The sequence below is a fragment of the Loxodonta africana genome, chromosome 18 (assembly GCF_030014295.1).
Source record: "Loxodonta africana isolate mLoxAfr1 chromosome 18, mLoxAfr1.hap2, whole genome shotgun sequence".
Lineage (NCBI taxonomy): Eukaryota > Metazoa > Chordata > Mammalia > Proboscidea > Elephantidae > Loxodonta > Loxodonta africana.
In genome coordinates this window covers 26,902,615-26,927,393 of record NC_087359.1, presented here as the reverse complement: position 1 = coordinate 26,927,393, position 24,779 = coordinate 26,902,615, and the positions used below count along the sequence as shown (strand labels likewise).

The 24,779-nt window shown below is 40.4% G+C and overlaps 1 protein-coding gene across 1 annotated transcript in view; it reads right to left on the bottom strand.

Annotated features, from left to right (window-relative positions):
- The window catches only part of PITPNC1 (phosphatidylinositol transfer protein cytoplasmic 1), a 183,573-nt gene that overhangs the window by 128,519 nt on the left and 30,275 nt on the right, over positions 1 to 24,779 (bottom strand). Inside the window, exons 4-5 of the mRNA XM_023556978.2 lie at positions 10,071 to 10,159; positions 8,334 to 8,341 (exon numbers count right to left, since the gene is read on the bottom strand). Of these exons, the coding sequence (XP_023412746.2) occupies positions 8,334 to 8,341; positions 10,071 to 10,159 (97 nt within the window). The remainder of the gene's footprint in view (positions 1 to 8,333; positions 8,342 to 10,070; positions 10,160 to 24,779) is intronic.

Here is a 24,779-nt window from a genome sequence, read left to right as displayed (position 1 = left end):
TGCTTGATGCCTTACTCATCAGCATCCCCAACTGGAGATGTTTTCTTGGCCTGGTCCTTAACATATTCCAGCTCATATGGCCCCATTTCTAAAGAAGGCATACTTCTTTGCCCAAATAAACTATGTATGTCCTTGGATATTCAGAGTTAATCTCAACATGGAGATAAAAGTTATTTCCCAGACATCTAATCCCCAGCCTTACCCCTGTCTTCGCAACCCTGAAGAAGGAACACTTAGGGCCCTTCCTCCTCTTAGTTTACATAGTAGTAAAGATGACCGGATTGTTTTCTAATTTCCTTCCAAATAAGGCCAATCTTAGAATTCTGGCATAACAAGCTTATTCTTCCCTGGACTTGTATTTACTTTCCTAGTTATATAATTTAGTGGTTTTTACTATCCTTTGGCTGGAATTCAGCAAAAGGTGGGAGAAGGGGGCTTAAGAAAAGAGAGGGCTTGAGAGGAATGGAGTTCATCAGTCCACAAACACAGCATCCATCAGCTCTTCCAATTATTGGGAAAGCTGATAAGGTCAAGATTGGGAGTTGAATTCCTATCCGTGACAGTTAGCTGCTTTCAGAAAAATACCTCAATCTCCTATTGCCACTCCTGGTTAAGATAACCCATGTTCACCTTAGGTGACACATGACCATTCCCAAGCTCCTCGAAACCAATCCTAAACAATCCCATCTCTCATTTTGGCTCAGTACCATTTGAGGTTCTCATTAGGGAGTCATTTCCTTCTCCCTGGTCAGTTAATCTCCCCAATTTTTTGTTTTCTGACGCTTTAACCCAAATAATTAAAATGTTGGACAATCTACCACTGCCTGTGTTCCTTGACTAACTGCCAGCCATTCTGAGTAACTTTGCTTTTTATCACTTACAGATTTCAGAAAGGTGCTTCCCATTTGTCACTGCTTCTTCTGCAGATTCTTATTAAAACATGTGTTGGTGGAGGACGGTGGCCATGGCAGCCAAATATACACTGGCTGCATATTCTATGTCACTGTTATCAACTTAATATAACTCAGGTTTTTAAGTTCTTATTAATGAGAATAAATTCTTTTTCCTTTATTACTGTTGTTGTTGTTTGTCACTGTCAAGTTGATGCTCAACTCATGGAATGAAATGCTACCCAATTCTGTGCCATCCCCATGATTGGTTACAGATTAGACCATTGTGATCCATAGGATTTTGACTGGTTGATTGTTGGGAGTAGGTTGTCAGGCCTTTCTTCCTAGTCTGTCTTAGTCTGGATGCTCTGCTGAAATCTGTTCAGCATCATAGCAACACACAAGCCTCCACTGACAGACGAATGGTAACCATGCATGAGGTGCACTGGCCAGGAATCAAACCTGGGTCTCCTGCATGGAAGGTGAGAATTCTACCGCTGAACCACTATTGCCCTCCCTTCACTACTACCCAGCCTGAATTGATGCTGCTGAGCTCTGTTGAAGCACCGACCTTTTTTTAGCCCTAGAAAAACAAAATCTGCTTCTCTGGAAGGCAGCCAGTCTCCTCAGGCACCTTCCTTTGTGAGTTTATAAACTTCAGAAGAACCTGCATTTTGAAGAACTGGTTAGATGGTCTGTCCTTTGGAAAATTGTCACTGTGTTGTTCTTTGTTGACTGTATAATTAAGATTTTTTTTCCTATAACAAGCTAAAGATACTTTTCCATTTCCTGGGCAAATGGCATTTCTACCTAATCCTAAACACATACACACAGTCACTCAAGGTGATGAAAAAGCTTCTATGTCTTGATAACTGTGGGAACTGCAAAGCCCCAGATGACCCTAAATAGAAAGTTCTCTTGGCTGGGTTTTGTCATTAATGAGCACAGCATGAAGTCTAAGTAATAAGCTGGACAGCCAGATATAAGACCTAAGGGATCCCAGGATAAATGAACTTTTGCTCTGTGCAAATGTTATCAGATAAGACACACCAGCCTGTAGTTTTGAGAACCCCAGGGGCTGCTCACCAGAGGGAACTTAGGGTGTGGTGATCCTACTGGGGAGTTTAGCATTGGGGAAATTTTGCTTCTGAGTATGGAATAGGAAACATGAAGCTTGGGAAAGACATCAAGGAGAGGTATTCAGGATTAAAGGACCAGGGGATAAATAGCCCAATTAAAAAGCATTTAAGACAAGAAGAAGGCAATTGAAAGCATCCGTTATAAAAGGCTGGGAGCAAACCCAGTAGTTGGAACACAGGGTGGGCTGATCCAGGCAGAGAGCGTGAGAACATGGCTGAGTGGGAGTCAGGGGGTAGGCATCTTGAAAATGAACTCTGCAGGCCTGAAGGAGTGCCCCTGGAACCAGGGAGAGAATAATCTGGCCAGCCCCACCTTCCCGGGCTACGGGGGAGATAAAAAGAAAAGCTGTCCTATGTTTGGATGGAAAATAATGGTGAACTAGCCAGGAACCATGTTGCTTCCCGACTAAGAATTAAATCTTGTCCTTGACCTGACATTCAAAGCTGCCACCGCCCGGCCAGGATGCAGCCACATCACTCGACCACTGGGCCTGGAATGGGCAGATGTCTACAGATGGGAGATCCACCATCCCTTAAGGCTCACCTCAGATTCCTCCTTCTCCAGGAAACCTCCCCATACTCCTCCAAGGCAGAATTTCTCTGTTCTTCCCACAACCCTCTGTTTGCCCTTCAATGGCATCACTTAGCACCAGTCTTCCATGAAATGCTGACAGTTATGTATTCATCTGCTCTGCTTTCTTTTTTTTCCCCAACTCTGCCCTCCTCGGTCCATTTCATTTCCTGAACCAGTCGTAACTGAGGTGGGGACTACTTAAATTGTCCAACAGGATATTTGATTTATCTTAGTGTTAATGTGGCATGTCAACAACGGGACAGCTTCCGAGGTTAGGCACTTCCCTCCCCCCTCTTTCCCTGGGCCCACCAGGCTGCCCCCATTCTCATTACCTGACTTTTGTACTTGAATCTCTTAGACCAGTTCTGCCTCACTGCCACCTCTCCTCCCACGGGGTTGCAGATAAAATACAAGATGAAAAATCTTTTAGTATAGGCATGTCCCATGCAAAATTGGGATATACTTATACTAAAAAAAAAAAAAAGTATTTGTTGTTTTTCTAAAGTTCAAATTTAATCAGGCACCCTGTATTTTCCCTCGCTAAAGCTGGTGACCGTATTCTCCTAGCATCTCATGATCAGGTAAGCTGCCTAAAATTGCTGTCTCCTGTTCTTACCCGTACCCCTCATTGAGGACTACAGTCCTGTCCCTAAACTCAAGGTCCCAATCAGAGGCCAGGACCCTTTTCTCATGTAGCAATTGCTTGCCTGGCTGAATTTCCCAATGCCAGCCACACCTGAACTCTTCATTCTGCCCTTTGGTCTGAACCTCTGCTCTCAGCCCCATTCAGGGCTTGTCTAAACCCAATGGGCAGATCTGGCGCCAGCTTGACCCCTCGGCTGAGTGAAGACCCACCCCATCTTGCTTCCAGAAACACTTTGACTTGTTGATGACTCCCAGGCTTTTACTGGAATGTCTATTTAGTACCGACTGTGGCTCCCTGGTAGCGTAGTGGTTAAGTGCTACGGCAGTTTGAATTCACCAGGCGCTCCTTGGAAACTCTACAGGGGCAATTCTACTCTGTCCTATAGGGTTGCTATGAGTCGGAATTGACTCAGCGTCACTGGATTTGGTTTTGGGTGGCTCCCTAGAGCAGGGATTATTGCTCAGTGGTGCCTTGAGCATGACGTTTTGCATATCATTGGCACTTAATAACTGATTGTTAACCTAAAATTGAAAGACAGTAACCCAAGGGATTGAATTGCAGAGAAGCTGCCAATTGTAGAAGCAATGAAGGTCTGGAAATAACTTTGAGTAAAACAGAAAGGGGAGAGTATCAGACTATACAACTATAATTTCTTCTTTATATATTTTATCACTAGATTTTTCTAAATAAAATAATGTGTTCCTTTAGGAGTCTGAACTACGCCATTATAACTGAGGAATACTCTGGGGCAAAGGATTGGCAGAAGTAAAGCCATGAACCAACCAGGTGCCATCAAGTTGATTCCAACTCATGGAGACCCTATGTGTGTCAGAGCAGAACTGTGCTACATAGTGTTTTCAATGGCTGGTTTTTCATAAGTAGATCACCGGGCCACTCTTCTGAGGTGCCTCTGGGTGGACTTGAACCTCTAACCTTTCTGGGCCACTTCAGCATTGAAGAACACTAAGATATATATATGTATATATTCTCAACTATTAGCCCAAGTAAAATTTTGCTGAAGATATTTCAAAAATGGTTGCAGCAGTACATCAACAGAAGACTGTCAGAAATTCAAGCTGGATACAGAAGAGTATGTGGAACAAGGGATATCAATGCTCATGTCAGATGGATCTTGGCTGAAAGCAGAAAATACCAGAAAGATGTTTACCTGTGTTTTACTGACTATGCAAAGGCATTCCACTGTGTGGATCATAACAAATTATGGATAACACTGGGGAGAATGGGAATTCCAGAACACTTAATCATGCTCATGTGGAACCTGTACATAGACCAAGAGGCAGTGGTTCGAACAGAACAAGGGGATACTGCATGATTTAAAATCAGGAAAGGTGTGCATCAGGGTTGTATCCTTTCACCATATTTATTCAATCTATATGCTGAATATAGATTCAAATAATATGGGAAATTGGACTATATGAAGAACTCAGCATCAGGATTGGAGGAAGATTCATTAACAACCTGCGGTATGCAGACGACACAACCTTGCTTGCTGAAAGTGAAGAGGACTTGAAGTACTTACTGATGAAGATCAAAGACTACAGCCTTCAGTATGGACTACACCTCAACATAAAGAAAACAAAAACCCTCACAACTGGACCAATAAGCAACATCACAATAAATGGAGAAAACACTGAAGTAGTCAAGGATTTCATTTTACTTGGATCCACAATTAACAATAGTCCATGGAAGCAGCAGTCAAGAAATCAATTGATATATTGCACTGGACAAATCTGCTGCAAAAGACCACTTTAAATTGTTAAAAAGCAAAGATGTCACTTTGAGGAGTAAGGTGCACCTGACTCAAACCACGGTATTTTTAATTGCCTCATATACATGTGACAGCTGGACAATAAATATGGAAGACCAAGGAAGAATTGAAGCCTTTGAATTGTGGCACTGGAGAAGAATATTGAATAGACTGTCAAAAGAATGAACAAGTCTGTCTTGGAAGTAAAGCCAGAATGCTCCTTAGAAAGTAGGATGGTGAGACTTCATCTCATATACTTTGGACATGTTATCAGGAGGGACCAGTCCCTGGAGAAGGACATAATGCTTGGTAAAGTAGAAGGTCAGCAAAAAAGAAGAAGACCCTCAACAAGATGGATTGACACAGTGGCTGCAACAATGGGCAATGATTGTGAGGATGGTGCAGGACTGGGCAGTGTTTTGTTCTGTTTTACATGGAGTTGCTATGAGTTGGAACCGACTCAACGGCACCTAAGAACAACACAAACTTCCTTTTAATAATGGTAGCTTCCAGTATTGTACGATAGATAATAACAGTGAATATTTATTGAGTATTTACCATGCACCAAGTGCTAGGCTACCATTTTATATGAATTTTTAACATAATCTTCACATCACCTTTATGAGATAGTTATTACTATTATTAATATTTTCCCTACTTACAGATGAGGAAATGGAGACTTACAGAGGAAAAGTAATTTGTGTAACTGCTAATGGCTACTGCAGACAGGATTCAACTGAATCCAAAGTCTTCGTCTTGAACATTATGTAATTTCTAGAAGGAATGGAACTAAGCGGTGGTGGTGTAGGGAAACCATTTAATTGCCTGCTATGTATAGGTGTTGTACAGGCTTTTTATATATTAGATCAAGGGTTGGCAAACTGTAGTCTGGAGATCAAATTTGGCCTGCTGGTCCAGGCAAATATAACCATGCCAATGTGTTTACATATTGTCTATGGCTGCTTCTACCATGACAGGAGGCTCTATGGTGTGCAAAGCAGAAAATATTTACTATCTGACCCTTTACAGAAAGTTTGCCAACTCTTTTGTTGGATCATTGAATCCTTCTAGAGCTCTGTGGAAGATGGATTATCCCAGTTTTAGAAATGAGGAAACATAGGTTCAGAGAAGTTAAGCTGCTTGTTCTAGATCAGTAGTTCCCTGACATCTAAAATGTAAAAATTGCATTTTGTCCTAGAATTGCTTTTTATCTCCCCAGGTTAGAGACACTGGGGGAAAAAAAAGGCAAACTATATTTATACCTCTGATTTCATAAAAGACATTTGTTGTTGTTAGGTGCCGTCGAGTCGGTTCCAACTCATAGCGACCCTATGCACGACAGAACGAAACACTGCCTGGTCCTGAGCCATCCTTACAATCGTCGTTATGCTTGAGCTCATTGCTGCAGCCACTGTGTCAATCCACCTCGTTGAGGGTCTTCCTCTTTTCCGCTGACCCTGTACTTTGCCAAGCATGATGTCCTTCTCCAGGGACTGATCCCTCCTGACAACATGTCCAAAGTATGTAAGATGCAGTCTCACCATCCTTGCCTCTAAGGAGCATTCTGGCCGCACTTCGTCCAAGACAGATTTGTTCGTTCTTTTGGCAGTCCATGGTATATTCAATATTCTTCGCCAACACCACAATTCAAAGGCGTCAACTCTTCTTCGGTCTTCCTTATTCATTCTCCAGCTTTCACATGCATATGATGTGATTGAAAATACCATGGCTTGGGTCAGGCCCACCTTAGTCTTCAAGGTGACATCTTTGCTCTTCGACACTTTGAAGAGGTCCTCTGCAGCAGATTTGTGCAATGCAATGCGTCTTTTGATTTCTTGACTGCTGCTTCTGTGGCTGTTGATTGTGGATCCAAGTAAAATGAAATCCTCGACAACTTCAATCTTTTCTCCATTTATCATGATGTTGCTCATTGGTCCAGTTATGAGGATTTTTGTTTTCTTCATGTTGAGGTATAATCCATACCGAAGGCTGTGGTCTTTGATCTTCATTAGTAAGTGCTTCAAGTCCTCTTCACTTTCAGCAAGCAAGGTCGTGTCATCTGCATAATGCAGGTTGTTAATGAGTCTTCCTCCAATCCTGATGCCCTGTTCTTCTTCATATAGTCCAGCTTCTCGTGTTATTTGTTCAGCATACAGGTTAAATAGGTATTGTGAAAGAATACAACCCTGACGCACACCTTTCCTGACTTTAAACCAGTCAGTACCCTCTTTGTTCTGTCCAAACAACTGCCTCTGAGTACCCAAGTATAGGGATGTATTCACAAACAACCCTTCAAATGGAGTAAACTAAACTGTATCAAAATTTTTCAAAATTATTATTTTCTCGCTTTGCTGAGGACAGATGAGAATGCAGCCATTGTCCGGCACAAATCTGGCAATGGGGAACCACTCCGTAGGAACTTCAGTCAGTAAGTGGTAGAGCCAGCTGACAATCAAGCCCATCTGATTCAAAGTGCATGACACTTTTGTCGTATCTGCCCATCTATCTGCCTACCTACTTATCTTTTCATGCATTCAGTAACTTTATTGAGCACCTACTATGGACTAGGCACCATGTCATGCCAGAGATAAGATGAATCATTTTCCTCCATTTCTCTCTCACCATTTCTCCCTTTCCTTTGGCTGTTTTGATTAAGACCAAAAACTCAATTCCATCACAATTCAGTTAACTGTATTCTCGTCCTGATAGTTCGATATGGTGGCAATTGGGGAAAGTGATCCAAATGAAAATACACAGTGATATTTTTTTAGTGCTAAGTGATGACACTAAAGGCTCTTGGCAAGAAGTTAAATGATTCTTATCAAGCCACAGAGACTACGGCATTCAGAGCTCTAAGTAAAATATTTTGCCCATATATCTCCCCAGTTTCAAGGCTGTCCAATAAGCGATCAGGCCAGTCTGTGAGCATAAGCTCCACCTTTTATCGATAGCTATCATCATCTCTTTGACAATCATGCTTCTAGAAATTGTTCTTCTATTACAATTAACTATCACAAATAATGCAGTCAAGCTCTTTAAAAATTACAAGCAAAAGTTAATTATGTGAAGTGACTATCAAAGCAGTTTAAATTTATACCCATATTCTTAAACAAATGAGAGCATTCAAGATCTTGCTTTATATATAACTATGTAATAGCCTTTTTTTTTTTTTAATAGCCTACATTCAAATATTTCTGATCTAAATTGTTCTTCTTCTTCTTGTTTTATTGCATTGCTAAGAAGAGCAGTACCGGGATGTTCCAGTTATTCCACTGATCTTAGACTAAATATTTAAAAATGATTAAATGAAACTTACCGTGTATTCTGATCCCAGATGTTCATTTGGAGAAGAGGGGAAAGAAAAAGAGAGACAAAATGATGATATAGACCATGCTTCTATGCAATATAAAAACCACAGAACTAACAAATATTAGCGAGTGACAATCACTAAAAATGTGGTAAAAAAGCATTCCAAAAATTAACCTTTCATAAATACTGAGTGTCTCCACATTTGCTCTTGAAAACCTTTCACATAATATTTCTGTGGTTGGCCAATTAAAGACAATAAGACAAGGTTCAATTAGCCTATAGGTTTGTGGCTAATTGAAAACCAAAGCATTGGCATTATAAAAACAGAATTGAAGGCTAATAATTCCAGTAGAGCATTTAATTAACCACAAAGGAAATAATTTCAAGTGGAAAAGCAGCTTTTATAACCAATAAGAGGAGTGTGCTATGATGATGTTGGAGTGGGATCTTCAATTTTAATGTGTTCAAGGGCAGGAACTAAACCTTTCTAATTTTTTGGCCATGGTTTCTAGTGAAATATTGAGTGTGCAGAGTTTATTATCACTCCTTCGCAAGTGGGTGAGAAAGCAATTTTAAAGATCTTCCTATTTTCCAATAGCAAAGGAAGTAGCTTGGGGCAGAGAGCCAACAGAACTTTTTACACAAACCACAGTCCAGTTTTTTGTGGGGTGGATGGGGACATAAAACAAAAAAGTCAAAATGAACAACAAACAACAACTTCAAATACTACTTGGGGATTATTGAAGAAATTGGGAGAAATAAGGATAATGAAATCTCTAGAAATGCCACTGAGAAGGGCTTCATCTTCTTTCTCCATAAGCCATTTCCTCCAGTCCCTCCAAGAAGGAAGATGGAATGGCTTAGCTGAAACCCCACTACCCTCTGCCATCCCCACATCACTGTTAGGAACAATGTTGATGACCTAAAGTATGAAGGCAACAGAAGAAGGAGATATTATGGGACTCCCACAAAACACTGCTTGGATACTGAGAGGATCAAGTCCTTTGGACAAGCCAGGAGGCCAAGGTTTTCTCCGTTCCTCTCCCTGCTGGCATTTTAGGCTTCAGAACAAACCACCACCCCTATGGCCCGATGTTAGCAAAGTTAAAAAGATATAATTCTGGGCTAATCATCCTCCCTCAGGAAGTCGGAGGGGTATGAGGCAGTAGGATGTTTGTCAGCAGGGTTAAAAAGATCCATTAGTCACTTAAGCTGGGGGCATGTAAGAGTGGGGAGAGGAAGTTTTCTTGGGCTCCTCAGCGATGGTGCAGGTGGGGCACACACAGCATAAGCTTACAGAACATCTAGTGGTCCACCTGGCCAGGAGGAGACCGGCAGTAGGGCCCTATTTAAGCCCCTCACCCACAGCACAAAGTGGGGTGTACAAGGAACACTCATCATCTCTCCCCAGACAGCTTTTGAGGGGGGCACTGCTCATGATGAAACTTTTCCTGTTGTATGCTGTCTGATTCTTGTACGTAATAAAAACTACTTTCCATGCACTAAGGTGTGCTCAGCTCTGATAGGAAGGACATGATGTTTATGGAGCAATCCACATTATTTTCTGGTGCCCTTTTTCTAATGGCCTCCTGGCTATCTAGAAGTTGGGTACAGCCTGTGAGCACCACACAGATTTGGAGTGTTGTCCCACAGATAATCAATCAATCCTACATCAGTGAAACTCAACTTCTGCTATGTCCTCGCATTCACTACATGTGACGTACTGGTTGTACTATGGACTTACCTGTAATTGTGTAGGGGTAATAGTTCCAAGCCTTCTCAGTAACATAAAATATTTTGGGGACAACAGCTCTAGCCCAACTAGGCAGTTTGCTAAGAAGAAAGAAAGGGGGGGGGGAAACAATTAGAGTCTGTTCAGAATCTCATTGTATTGCCACATTTAAGAAAATAGGTGAGTCTGAAGGCATCTTTTCTTTTCCCGGTCAACTCATTTCCATCTGTCTCATCTATAGGACCACAATTAATCATCTTCTGTGCATATTCATGTGCTCTTAAAATGTGTAAAGACAGAAGGTTACAGCCTGGTGTGGGACCTCATAGGATTATAACCCTGTCCTCTTGGATTTGATTTGAAAGAACATGAGAGTTCGGTGCCTGGGAGGGGCCGTGTTGGGAGTGGTACAGTATAAGTGGCATGAAGAGATGTTTAAGACCAATATAGGGGGACAGAAGCAAATTCAGCCTAACAATCGACATGAGTGGTGTTTTGAAAGTGGACAAAAACAACAGAGAGTAGCAACTTTAGAGATATGAAGAGAAATAAAATACAGCCCTCTGAAGACTGTAGTGGGTTGAATTGTGTCTCCTTAAAAAGTTATGTTCAAATTCTAATGCCTAGTACCTGTGAATGTGACTGTCTTTGGAAATAGGGTCTTTGCAGATGAAATTAAGGAACTCTAGATAGGATCATTCTGGATGAACCAGCAGTCCCTAAATCCAATGACTGCTGTCCTTCTAAGAGAAAGGAGAGGGAGATTTGACTCAGAGACAAACAGAGGGGAAGGCCATGTAAAGACAAAGGCAAAAATTGGAGTGATGTTTCTACAAGCCAAGAAATGCCAAGGTTGGTCGGCAACCACCAGAAGCTGGGAGAGAGGCATGAAACGGATTGTCCTTCAGAGCCTTCAGAAGGAACCCACCCTACTAACACCTTGATTTTGGACATCTGGCCTCCAAAACTGTGGGAGAATATGTTTCTGCTGTTTCAAGCCACCAAGTTTGTGACAATTTGTTGTGGTAGCACTAGGAAACAAATACAATGACAGAACCATTCTCCTGGAGTGGGAGCCTGGGCTGCCATTTGCAGAAAACAAATCCTCTAAACAAGGAAAACCCAACAGCACAGGCCCCAGATCTTTTGTAAACCAAGTACTAATTAAGTTTTGTTTTGTCTTGTCTTCCTTCAGTGGCAAACCCTACAGCATAGTCCCAGCCCGGAGAATTTCTTAAATATTATATTTAAATATGTAATATTATATATTCCTTAATATATAGCTGTGTGGTATTATTTTTCCCCAGCGCTATTCCCTGGGGTGTTCTGTCTTCCCAGATGCTGCCATTTTGTTTTTTTTTTTCCCATTCTGGTGCCTACAGCTAACTGTCTGGGAAGCTGATGTACAGTAGTACATCAGGCCCAGAGAGATGACACAGGTCCTCGGCTCCTGGGGGCTGCTATGTTGGCAAGGAACAAGACACGGTTTTGAATTCCAAGCTGATTTAACCGAGAAAAGGGTGACATCAAGCTTACAGAACCCAAATCCCAAGCCCCTCTTGGCCGTGGAATTTAAATGATATCTAGAGCCAATAAAACGTTGTATACCTTTTATGTCTTCTCAAATTAATTTTCTTATTTCTGACAGTATCCAGATCCTGCTTTTTAAAAGACAAATATGTATCTTTAACAGCTGGCTGGACCTAACCCAAAGCCCTGGGCTGTTTATCAGGGTTAAAACAAATGGGGAAATCAGAGCTCTCCCAAAGCTGGATGAGTGTCAGATGAGGGCAATTCCTCTCAGGTGGGCTGTGAGAAGCGCGCTGAAGCAGCTTGATAATTCACATAACAATTCTTCTTGCTGCTCTAATGCAGAATGGCTCACGCCTATAAAATCATCTCTGCAGTAGCTGGTCATTTACCTTACGTTCACACGGCTCAAATGGACGGGGCTGCTCCCTAAAAGGGATTTTTATAGCTTTTGCTGATGATTTATTCTACCAGTCACTGAAGTTTGAGTGCAACTGGGACTGACGTCTCGAGTGGGAAAATCACACTGGGCTTGCTTACAGGAAATGGTTATAAGCAAAATATATCCTAGGTTTCCACGAGTTTGCGCCATGCCCCAGAGCAATACGTCAATGGATAGAGTAGAAAGACATGGCATTGACGCATAAGCAAGCGATTTTCTGGTACTGTTTTCGTGTTTTACATTTTTATTATGGAAAATTTCAAATACAGTGAAAACTGTGAGAGCTGGAATTTGACAGGACTGCCTTGTTTTTCCGGATCTTGCAAGTTTTCTGCCTTTGACAGGGTGCAGTCTTACCACTTTTCTACTGCTCTCTATTAGTGGAAAATATTTGCGTTTTCCTTCTCTGACAGGTTTCCACCTTACACAGGTTCTGGCTTTCACAGGTTTTACTGTACATGCAAAAGTAGAGAACACTGTAATGAAACCTAAGGAACCATCATCGTCTAGCTTCAACAGTTATCAACTGGGCTAACCTCCGTCCCCTCCCAACTCCATCCTGAATTATTTTTTTTTCTCCCCCGCTGGGTGAGCAAGATTTTTAATCATCCAAAATCTGCAAGCACTTACAAGTTATCACAATGCCTTGCATTTCTTTAGCAATTTGCTTTTTAAAGAACTTTTAGCTGTTTTTAAGTGTAGAATTCAGTGACATTAATCACATTTACTGCGTTGTGCTACCATCACTACTATCCATTGGTCTTATTGTGCTTTTAATGGACTAAAAGAGGGCTAGGAATCTCCCCAAAGGTATTGCTTAGCTGAGACAAAGTGGGTATGTCTTCCTACAAGCTTTAGGGCCCACTCTCCACTCCTGTTGGGAGGAGGAATTCCACCCACACCACCTCCCTCCCCAAATCCCCTAGTTTCCTCATTCCCAGTACTCTAGGGCCTGAGCTCCTCCTAATTCACTCCCTACATCATTTAAAAAGCCTCCCCGCAGAACCGTATTCTTAAGCAACGGTCATTTTCTGGAAGAAAGATGAAAAACACTGGCAATTTCCCACTTATGTTGAGACTTTTCCTATTTGTAAATGGTCAGGACTCCACATTCTATAATCTTTATTTTAGCTGTTTTATCTGCCAACTCATACAGGGTATGTAACACTACAATCAATTACCTTTTCCAAGGAGACACCCCCAAAACGCAATCATTTAGCCAAGATGGCTGATAAGGTTTTATGTGACTCTTCTAATTAGTCTGAGAAGGGGGCTTTTCTGGTGTAAGTCACTTACTAGGGCAGACGCAGGAGGCATTTGCAACAACTTCCATGATAACACTATTTAAATATTTTTAAGCCCACTAACAGACCTTCTCTCAGCCCTCACTTCCCCCAGAGCACATCATTATTTGAATAGTTTTTGTCTGAGAAAGTAAAATTTATTTTTCCCCGCAGCAATGATTTATCAGGGCCTACAAAGGAAAATGGAATTAAATTAGTCCCCACCGTTGCTGTCACTTGCATGATGTATACTGTCACACAGCCTACAATTCTAAGAAAAAGTCTGTCACTCAAACTCACTACCAGGTGTCAAACAAGAGCCTCTCTTCTAGAAAGGCAGCTGGGTTCAAATCATGTTTTCTTGGTCCAGGCTCAAACCTCTCAATGCCTCCTATCACCAAGGCTTAGTCTTGGAGACACTGAAGAAGAAGCAGAACAAACTCTAAAGCTTTTATGGAATCTGAAGACATGCTTAGATGGAATGATACCACACCTGTATCACATTCCCCTAAATGGCTTTGTCAATGCCTCCCAAAGACAGACTTTAAAAAATGTTTGGTTTCTTACTTTTAAACTTTAGTATGAAATAGAACATATGAATGACATAGCAGGGTGATCAACTTGTCCTGGTTTGCTGGGGAGTTTTCTCTTTTTAACACTGAAAGCCCCAAGTTCCAGGAAACCCCCAGACTTGGGCAAACTAGGATGGTTGTTCACACTAGACCAGTGGCCCTCAATGAGAGGGGGTTTTGCCCTTCAAGGGACATTTGGCAATGTCTGGAGACATATTTGGTTGACATAACGGAAGCAGGTGGAAGTATTACTGGCATCTTGTGGGCAGGGGCCAGCAGGGATGCTTCTCAACATCCTATGATGCACAGGACAGTCCCCAACAAGAACATCAACAGCCCAAAACATCAACAGTGCCAAGGCTGAGAAACCCTGCCCTAAATAAAACCCATCACCACCAAGTTGACTCTGACTCATTGTACCCTATAGGGCAGAGTAGAACTGCCCCATAGGGTTTCAAAGGAGCAGCTGGTGGATTTGCACTGCCGATCTTTTGGTTAGCAGTCAAGTTCTTAATCACTGCCCCACCAGGGCTCTCCCTAGACATCAGTGACATGATATAGTACCTGTGACACTGTCATATCATCTCTCATCTCATGAATTCCCCAGGTTTCCCTAAACCAGAGTTGACCTAATGAGAAAGCCCCCTGGGTACAATCTGAATTGATCTCAGGTTAAGGGTGTTTACCTAATTCATAAAGGGCTTCCGGAACTGAAAACTAAACTGTCCCTCCATTAGACGCTTCTGGTGCTTTACAACCCAGATTATCACTGGATTCTCCTGGATATCTAATCTCACGGCAATTTATGTTCATTTGTGAATACATTTGCTTCAGGAGGTACTGAACATCATCAGGCTAGATATGGTCCAAATGGAATCTAACTTCATTTTCTCAACAGGGGTCAGAATTATGATGGCTTTCCCTGGAAATCTGGGACTTCGACATTTCCAACAGAGAAACAGCCCTTCCAAGTTAAACACACACAGCTTCAGTTGCAAGCTTTTCCTAAGCAGCGTACCTGTAAAACCTGTCACTTTCTGCACCGCCATTATGCTCAAACAACTGCAGCTCACTTAAAAAGGATTTTTTTAAAAAGGACTCTGCTACCTTCATATCCTCATTTTCCACTGGTCCAAGAGGAATATTCTGGCCTTTTTGTTTTCCCTTTGCACTAATACCTGGCATTTTACAATTATTTGATAATAAATTGCTCCTCTCCAGTTCTGTGTGCTAAGGTATTTAAAATTTCTTCTCCAGCGGCTGTGATTTATTCACTGACTCTTCTAAATGGTTGTACTGGCTGGTCTTTTAGTTCTGCTCTTAAATTATTTCTTTAGTGGCAGCAAAGACCCAAGGGCTGAGTTTCTACACCTGTAGGAGACAGGGCTGTTGGGGTGTCACCCACAGAGAGCATCCAGAAACCAAGTTCCTTGAACTTGGACACAACAGATACCACCACCACCCTCCCTACTTACTAAGACAGTTTGCATGGGGATTCCAGGAACAGAGGCCTGCCTCGTGCAGGTTCTTGGAAGGCCGGGTTTGGGTGGCATCAAGGGAATGTGGCTGGAATCCTGGGAAGCACACAGGGAGCCGACCATGTGTCAGCATCATCCGTCAGGACAGTGGCAGAACTATGCTGGAAACCACCTGCCTGGATGCTAAGATTCCAACCAGCCCTAAAAATTCTGTTTCTATGATTTCCCATAGGAATAGATGAGTGAATGGAGGAAAGGGGGTTCTGACAGCATGAAAGCCCCTGGTGTGTTCTTAAATATTTAGATGGAGAAGGAATAGAATAACATGGACTAAAAAGTGTGTATGGAAGAGGACCCTTACCTATCTGCTCTATTTTTCCCACCATAGCATTTATCACCTTCTAAAATACTACATAATGTCCTTATTTATTATAGCTATTGTAACTAAATTGCAAGTCCCATCAGGGCAGGTGTTTTGGATAGAATTGTGTCATCTAAAGTGATACGTTGAAGTCCTAACCCCTGTACCTGTGAATGTGACTTTGTTTGAAAATGGGGTCTTTAAAGATGCTATGTTGGATGAATATGAGGTTATACTGGAAAGGGGTGGGTCCTAAACCTTTATAACTGGTGTCTTTATAAAAGAGAACATACACAGAGAGAGGCAGAGAAAGGACGACCATGTGACGATGGAGGCGGATGCAGCTTCACACTAAGGCGCACCAAGGATTGCAGGGAGCCACCAGGAGCTAGCAGAGAGGCATGGGACAGAGTCTCTCTCAGAGTTCTCAGAAGGAATCAACATGGCCGATACCCTGATTGAGACTTCTAGCCTCCGGAACTGTGAGACAATAAATTTATGTTCTTGTAAGTCATCCAATACATGGAATTTTGTCACAGCAGTCCATTTTTTTAGTCCTAGGAAGCTAAGACAGTGAAGATCTTTGCTCTGTTCCCTGCTGAATCCCTAGCACCTAGAACGGTGCCTAACACACAGTAAGTGCTCAAGAGATATTTTTTTGAATGAATGAAGATTACCTCTGTTCCTTTAGAAGTCAATAAGGAACAGGAACATTCTTGGAAAGTCACGTGAAAATAAGCTATTAGGGTGAATTTACTGCTTTGACACTTTCCCTAGCACCTGTTGCCAGGGCAATGGGCTCTGCCTATTCTGGGGAAGATCTGAGAAATAGGATCAATTTGCTCTGCAAACTCAAAGAGTTGGGAGAATAGGAAGAGTGAGTGGGAAAGTGACCCAAACCATGGCGACAGGGCTCATCAATGAGCTGTTAGGTAAAGCTATCAGCTGGCAGCATGGCTTACAGAATCTTTACTGTCTCCTATCCCATGCCGCCAGAGGCCAGGAAACGTTGCCGTGGAAGGCCAGAGCCATGTGGTAGAAGAAACATTGTTTTCTCCAGGCAAATCGATTCAGGCATTTGGAGGAATCACCGTTAGAAGCTGGCAGTCCTCCCTGAATGGCAGCTGCCAACACAGTCTAATTAATCTGGCAGCCGTGTTGGTGAAGAACATGACACTTCATGACTGCAAAACAAGCCTAAAAATAGACTCCATCTTTTCCCAAATGCTCCCCCGCCCCCCACCTCTTATTCATCCCTCCCTTCATGGGCTTCCTGGGAAGAGATTGGAGCGATACTACAGAAAAAGTGAAAATCAAAGAGGACAAAAGAAAAGCCCCATCTGCATAGATTGTGGGTCACAAGTTTTATTTAGAATCACTATTTCAGAGTTTGATTCAATTCTTGCCTCCTTTTCCTGGATAACAGTTGAAACCTGTATTTTCAAAGACAGGTCAAAAAATATCATTTATTCGGTTAACTAAACTGGATCAAAGGCTCAAAGACAATTCACCAACCACCAAAATGTACTGCGTGCCCAACAGTATCAGATAGAGGAAAGGACAGAGGATGGAACAACATCACAAACCTTGGGAGATAAAAGGCAAGTACGAAAGTGATTAACAACATTTAAAAAAAGATATTATACTCAATTTAAAAATATACAAAAGACTTCAATAGGCCTTTCTCCAAAGAAGATATACAAACAGCCAATGAGTACATGAAAAGATGCCCAACATCATTAGTCATTAGGGAAATGCAATTCAAAACCACAGTGAGATACCACTTCACACCCACTAGAGTGGCTATCATCAAAAAGATGAACAATAACAACTGTCGGTGAATGTGCAGAGAAATTGGAACTCTCATACTTTGTTGGTGGGAATATAAAATGGTACAGTTGCTTTGGAAACAGTTTGGCAGTTCCTCAAAAGGTTAAATACAGAGTTACTTTACGACCCAGCAATTCCACTCCTAGGTATACACCCAAGAGAACTGGAAACAGACGTTCATCCAAAATTTTGTATGTGAATGTTCGCAGCAGCATTATTCACAGTAGCCAAAAAGTACAAACAATCCAAATGCCCATCAACAAATGGATACAAAAAATGTGGTATACCCACCCAATGGTATTTTATTTAGCCATAGCTGCAACATGGATGAACCTTGAAAACACGCTAAGTGAAAGAAGCTGTACACAAAAGGCTGCATATTGCAAGATTGCATTTATATAAAATGTCTGGAATAGGCAAATCTATAGAAGTAGAAAATAGATTAGTGGATTCCACGGGCTGGGAAGAGGTGGAATGGGGAGTGACTGCTAATAGGTACAGGGTTTCTTTTTGGGGTGATGAAAGTATTCTGCAATTAGATAGTAGTAATAGTTGCATAGCCTTGTGAATACACTGGAAACCAGGAACTGTACACTTTGAATGAGTGAGTTTTATAGTATATGAATCCTATTTCAATTAAAAAGATTAACATTATACACCATAAGCTAGAAATCTGTATCCTCTAATGTGGCTCCTTAAAGGGATCACCCAAAAATGATTCTTTTCAGAGGTGGCTCTTAGATTTATCCCCTCATTTCTGTTCTCTGACTTGCCCTAATTAGGCACTCATTATCTCTCACTTGGGTAACTTTAATAACTTCCTAACAAGTGGTCTTACCCTTCATCTTCCTTTTATTCTAATACATGATTAACGATACTGCCAGATTCGCCTTCTTAAAGCACCGCTTTAACCGCACTACTTCCTCACTCAAAAACCTTCCGTTGCTCCCCGTTATCTCCTGGTTTAAGGATGAATTCGTGATAGTAGTACTCAAGACTAGAAAAGACAGTGGTTCGACTTTTTTTTTGCTGGCTCCAACCCCTTTCCTGTTGCAGGGAAATCCTCTCAAGTATTGGTGGAATGTAGACTCTCACAACCCAAGTCAAGGCAGAGAACTCTCATTTCCCTGCCCCCCACACTGACAGCCAGGGCTTGGTCTGGAAACTCAATGGAATGTTTATGTTTGGGACTTTGGAACAAATGATGGAAAGAAAAAAAAAAAAAAAGGACAATTAGGATCCACCATGGCAGTTGTAGCGGTGAATGCTGGAGGTGGCAGTGGTGTGGGATGGTGATGCAGAATCAAACTGTCTGGTTCTGCTTAGAGATGGTGGTCATCGCTGCTGTCCTGGGCCCTGGAGCTGCCCTGATGCCTGCCCATTCTCAAGCCTCTGGATAATTCTGTGGGCCTCTCATATCCTTCCATCAAATGTCCTTTCTGCTCAAGGCAGACTCAGTTTCTCTTGCTTGCTACTATGAACTTTGACTGATAGATATAGCCTCAAACTGTTTTCAGCTTGTCTCCCATTCATTCTCTACAGATACCTTTTACACCAGCCAAATTGACTGCTTATTGAGAGATGAATGTTTTGGGCTATCTTTGCTTGGTGACAGTAATTGATTGTTCTTCCAACTCCCCTTTGAGCAATTTTCTGTTTTCCACATAAACTGGAGAGTAAGCCCTGACTACACAGGCTTTGAGTGTTGCCAGTGCCTCTAACAGTTACTTCTCGTAATAAATCAATAAAGCAGTTTCTGAGTGTGAGTTGGCTTCACATATGGATTGATATAAGGAACAGAATCCACTCACTATGGCAGCCAGTCACATGTCCTATGACTTCAGGTCCATAAGACAATGATATTTAAATAGGCACTGGGAACATTTCAGCTACTGCCAGTCCAGTCCAACTCTCAGGACCCACTGCTCTGGGGGCACTTACAAAATGGACATAGGGCTCACAGGCTGGAACACTCAAAGCAGCTCATTTTAGGGAAGAAAATTACTAGGTACACACTTTTAAGTAGCCAATCATTCTATTGCTGAGGGTGCTTGAGCATAAAAAAAAAAAGTGATTTTAATTTTATTTTTTTTTGATTATCATTCAGTAAAATTAACTTTGTTGGTATATATAATTTTATGAATTTTAACATTACCACTCAGATTTAACGAATTAACATTTTTCTATATTTGTGATTGAATCCTTCTCCTTTAAGAAATAAAATGGTACAAGTACAGTGAAGGTTTCCTCCCACTCCAACTCACTCCCCTTCCTCCCCAAAGGTGGCTCGTCCATGTTTTATACCTTTACTATATCTGGCAGCACAGTGGTTAAGTGCTACGGCTGTTTACCAAAAGGTCGGCAGTTCCAATCTACCATCCACTTCTTGAAAACCCTATGGGACAGTTCTACTCTGTTTTATAGGGTCTCTACGAGTCAGAATCGACTCAACAGCAATGGGTTTGGTTTTTTGGTTTTGTGCACATATATATGTGTGTATACATACATATGCATATATATACAAATGCAGTAAAGTGTTCTGTACATTTTAAAAATATATATAAATGGCACAATTCTCTCTCTTATCTACCTACCTACCTACTTACCTTCCTACCTATCCATTCATCTATTTACAACTTACCTGTTGCACATTATACTATATTTTTGAAATTTATCAAAGTACATCTGATTCCTTACATTTAATGGCTGTGGAGGTTTCTGTTATATGAATATACCACATTGTATTCCCATTCGCAGATATTTAGATTGTTTCCATTTATTTTACACTGCATAAGTGTTACATTTAATCTCCTCGAACATGTTTATTTGCACAAGAATTTCTCTAGCGTTTCTACCTGGAAATATTATTCCTGAATTGAAGGTATACATATTTTTGACTTTTCTAATTATTGCCAATTGCTCTTTAAAGAGGTGGTATCAGTTTACACCTCTCATCAGCATTGGAAATTAGTTCTTGTCTGCTCACATACTTGGCAACTTCCAGTATTATTAAATTGTTTAATTTTTATCAATATGATGCGTGTGAAAGGGGATGCTATTGTTGTTTTAATTTGTGTTTTCCTGCCTTCCTATAGGTGGGCACTTTTCATACAAATATTGGCCATTCACATTCCCTCTTCTCTGAATGGATGTTCAATCCTTTGCCCATTTCTCTACTGGGTTATTTTGTCTTTTCATTTTTTTTTTTTTTTAATTAAAACTTTTTCTTTCTTTCTTTCTTTTTTAATTTTTAAGAGTTCTTGCTATACAGTTGAATGCTAGTTCTTGGTCTATATGTATGTTGCAAATATTTTCTTCCAGGCAGGAGCTGTTCTTTTTATTTTTGGCATCTTTTGCTACTCAGAGATTTACTTTTTAATGTGTGTGTCTTTTGCTATGCAGAGGTTATTAATTTTAATTACATCTTGTTTAATTAGTTCTGCAATACTCCCCAAATCATAAAGACATTTACCTATATTTTCTTCTAAAAATTTTACAGCACTCCTCCCCTCCACCCCCATTTAGGTCTTTACTCAATCTGGAATTTGTTTTCCTAATTAGAAATCTAATCACCCCAACATCATATGTTGATGAGTTCATCTTTCTCTCACTAATTTGATTTGCATTAAATTTATAGATTGATTAGGGAGTTGATGGCATATTTATAATATAGCCCTTCCCATCCATGAATATTGTATACCTTATCATTTGTTCAGAGCTTTTAAAAATGTCCTTCACTAATGTTTTATATTTTTTCTTGAAAATTTTTATACATCTAATAGATTTATTAGTGGGTACTTTTAAGTTTCTTTTGCTATTGCAAATGGAATTTTTTAAAAAGTATATTTTCCCATTTATTGTTCCTGCCATGCAATAAGCCTATGGATTTTTGTATATGTCTCTTATATTCAGCAGTTTTGCTGGAATCTGATACTGATGTTAACAGCTGTCTGGAGTGTCTGGAATTTCCATTAGACAATCATTTATTTGCAAATGATAACTGTGCTTCTCCTTTCCTCTATTTCTTACTTTATCACATTGGCTAGGACCTTCACAAGCATCTTTATTTTGTTCCTGACTTTCTGTGGTAAAATATGCAAAAATATTTATTAAACATTAACTTAACAAACTTCTGGGATAAATCTGATGATGCCATGATCTATATTACTATTATTGTTATTATACTCTTAAACATTTGATTTGCTAACACTTTATTTTGGATTTGCATGTGCAGGTTTTTAACTGAGATTGGTCTACATGCTTCCTTTTTCGTGTTGTTATTGTCCATTTTTGTTACCAAGGTTAATGTGGTATTATTAATTGTCTTTCCAGAAGTATCTGGGAAGATGACTTCCCCTCCCCTGCTTTCTTAAAGGCAGATCATGCCTCTCTTAATAAAAGTTGAAAATGTCAAATACTTTCCCAGGCACCCTTTGCAGCCAGGGATGGCCACGTGACCTAGTTCTGGCCAAAGACACATAAGATTTTCCTCCCTGATAAAAAGAGAAAGATGTTCAAGGGGGCTCTCTTTCCTATGCTTTCCATTTTGTCTTTTGGATGCGATAATAATAGGATATTACATGATGCCATCTTGTAACCACAGGGCACAAATTTAAGGGTAAAAACTAACATGATGAGGATGGTAAAGTGAAAGGAAGAGGCTGGGTCGATGCTGACATCTTTGTGAGACATTAAGAAAAAATAACATCAGCAATATTACTTAATTCACTTATACTAGTTATTGTAATGTTGTGGCCCAAAGCATACTAATTAACAACTCATTTAACATTAAAACAAGTTAAAGACATTTTCTGCTTTCTCTGTTCTCTAGAGTACTACCATGTGAGACTCCATTCTAGAAAGTTTGGTAAAAGTCACCAGTATAATTATCTGAGCCTGAGTGAACTCATATGAGGAGATTAAGAGGATTAATGGGTAATTTCTGATTCAATTTCTTTAATGGTTATATGTCTCTCGGTTTTTACAGTCAATTTAGAAATTGTATATTTTTCTAGAAAATGTCCCTCTCATTTAATTTTCAAATTGGCACAAAAACATTCCCATCATTTTTCTTATTATGTTTTAAATATCTGCCATATCAGCCATTATGCCCCCTCTTTATTCCTAATCTTAATATTTGTGCCTTCTTTCATTTTTCTTGACTTTGAAAAGAATTTATCTTTTGATATTCTTTTCAGACAACTGACTTTTAGATTGACTGTTCCTTTTTATTGTTTATTGGTTTTCTATTTCATTAACTTTTGCTCTTGCTTTTACTGTTTGCGTCTTCTTCCAATTGACACGATTAGCCTAATATAAAATTCTTGAATTGACTGAAGAAGGTTATTAATTTCTAATCTTTCTTCTTTTCTAATATATTCATGAAGAGGTATAAAATTTCCTTCTGAAGACCTCTTTAGCTGAATCTTACAAGTTTTGATGTATAGTGTGTCTGATGTTCAATTCTAAATACAATGTAATTATCATTGTGCTTTCTCCCTTGATTCATAAATTTAGAAGTTTTTATAATTCTAAATGATAAGGGAGCTGAATTTTTAATGATTTGTCATCAATTTCTTATTGTAATGCTACGTAAACAGCAAAAAGGATTTATGATATTGATTTTCTGGTATATGTTGAAATTGTTTTCTGGCTTAGTTTGTAGTCAGTTTTTGTACATTTTCATGTGTATTTGAAAAGCATATTGGTCCCAGGGTCTATCAGTGATCAAGTTTGTAATTATGTTGTTTATGTCTTCTCTACAAGGAGCTCTGGTGGTGCAATGATTAAGTGCTCGGCTGCTAACCAAAAGATTGGCGGTTAGAACACACCCAGCAGCTCCACAGGAGAAAGACCTGGTGATCTGCTTCTGTAAAGATTAAAAAATCCAAAACAAACCCATTGCTGTCGAGTCGATTCCGGCTTATAGTGACCCTATAGGACCCTATAGAGTTGAACTGCACCAAGGGGCTTCTAAGGAGCTGCTGGTGGATTCAAACCACTGACCTTTTGGTTAGCAGCCAAACACTTAACCACCGCACCACCAAGGCTCCCCGTAAAGATTACAGCCTAGGAAATCCTACAGGGCAGTTCCATTCTGTCACACAGGTCGATAAGAAGTGAAGATCAACTTGACTATATTCAACAACAACAGTGACAACCTCCCTATGTTGGCTAAATTGTTTGCCTATTTAATGTATCAGCTTATTAAACACATTTCTTAAAATCTTCTGTTACAATTTTGGACTTCTTGTAATTCTGTCAGTTTGCCTTATATTCGTTGAGCTAGGCTTAGGTTTAAGATTTAATTCACATACCTTTATTGTGACCACTGATACATTTTGATTTATTTTACTATGAAAATTTGTGTTCTACTGCTACAATATGGATGAACCTTGAAAACATGCTGAGTGAAGTCAGTCAGTCACGAAAGGACAAATATTTTATGACCCCTTTATACGAAATATATGAAATAGGCAAATGTATAAAGACCAAAGTTCATTAGAAAAAGGCATAGGGAGAAGGGGAAAAGGGAGTCATTGTTCAGGAGGTACTGAGCTTCTGTTGGAAATCCTGGTGGTGTAGTGGTTAAGTGTTACAGCTGCTAACCAAAAGGTCAGCAGTTCAAATCCGCCAGGTGCTCCTTGGAAACTCTATGGGGCAGTTCTACTCTGTCCTATAGGGTCACTATGAGTCGGAATCAACTCAGTGGCAAAGGGTTGTTTTTTTTATCTTCTATGTTGGAGCCCTAGTGGTGCAGTGCTTAAAGCACTTGGCTGCTAACCAAAAGGACAGCAGATCAAACCCACCAGCCACTCCACAGGAGAAAGATGTTGCAGTATGCTTCAGTGAAGATTTACAGCCTTGGAAATCAAATATGGTCCCTATGAGAAGGAATCAACTCAATGGCAGTGGGTTATCTTCCATGCTATTGTTATCTATTATTTAATTCCACAAATATATCCCTAATTAGTCATTATTAGTGGTTTTAAAACATTCTGGGCTCATTCAGATTTGACTAGATGTTTAGCAATTTTTTACTATTGCTTCTAGCATTCCCCTCCTCCTCCTTGAACTCTTTTTCTTTTTCTTGAAGTACATCCTTTACTAGTTCTTTCAGTGTGGGTCTCTCAGTAGTAAACTCTCTCAGTGCTTGATTGTCAGAAACTATTTTCATCCATGATTCTCAGTTTCTGTTCCCCATTTGTGAGAGCCCAAGACCACA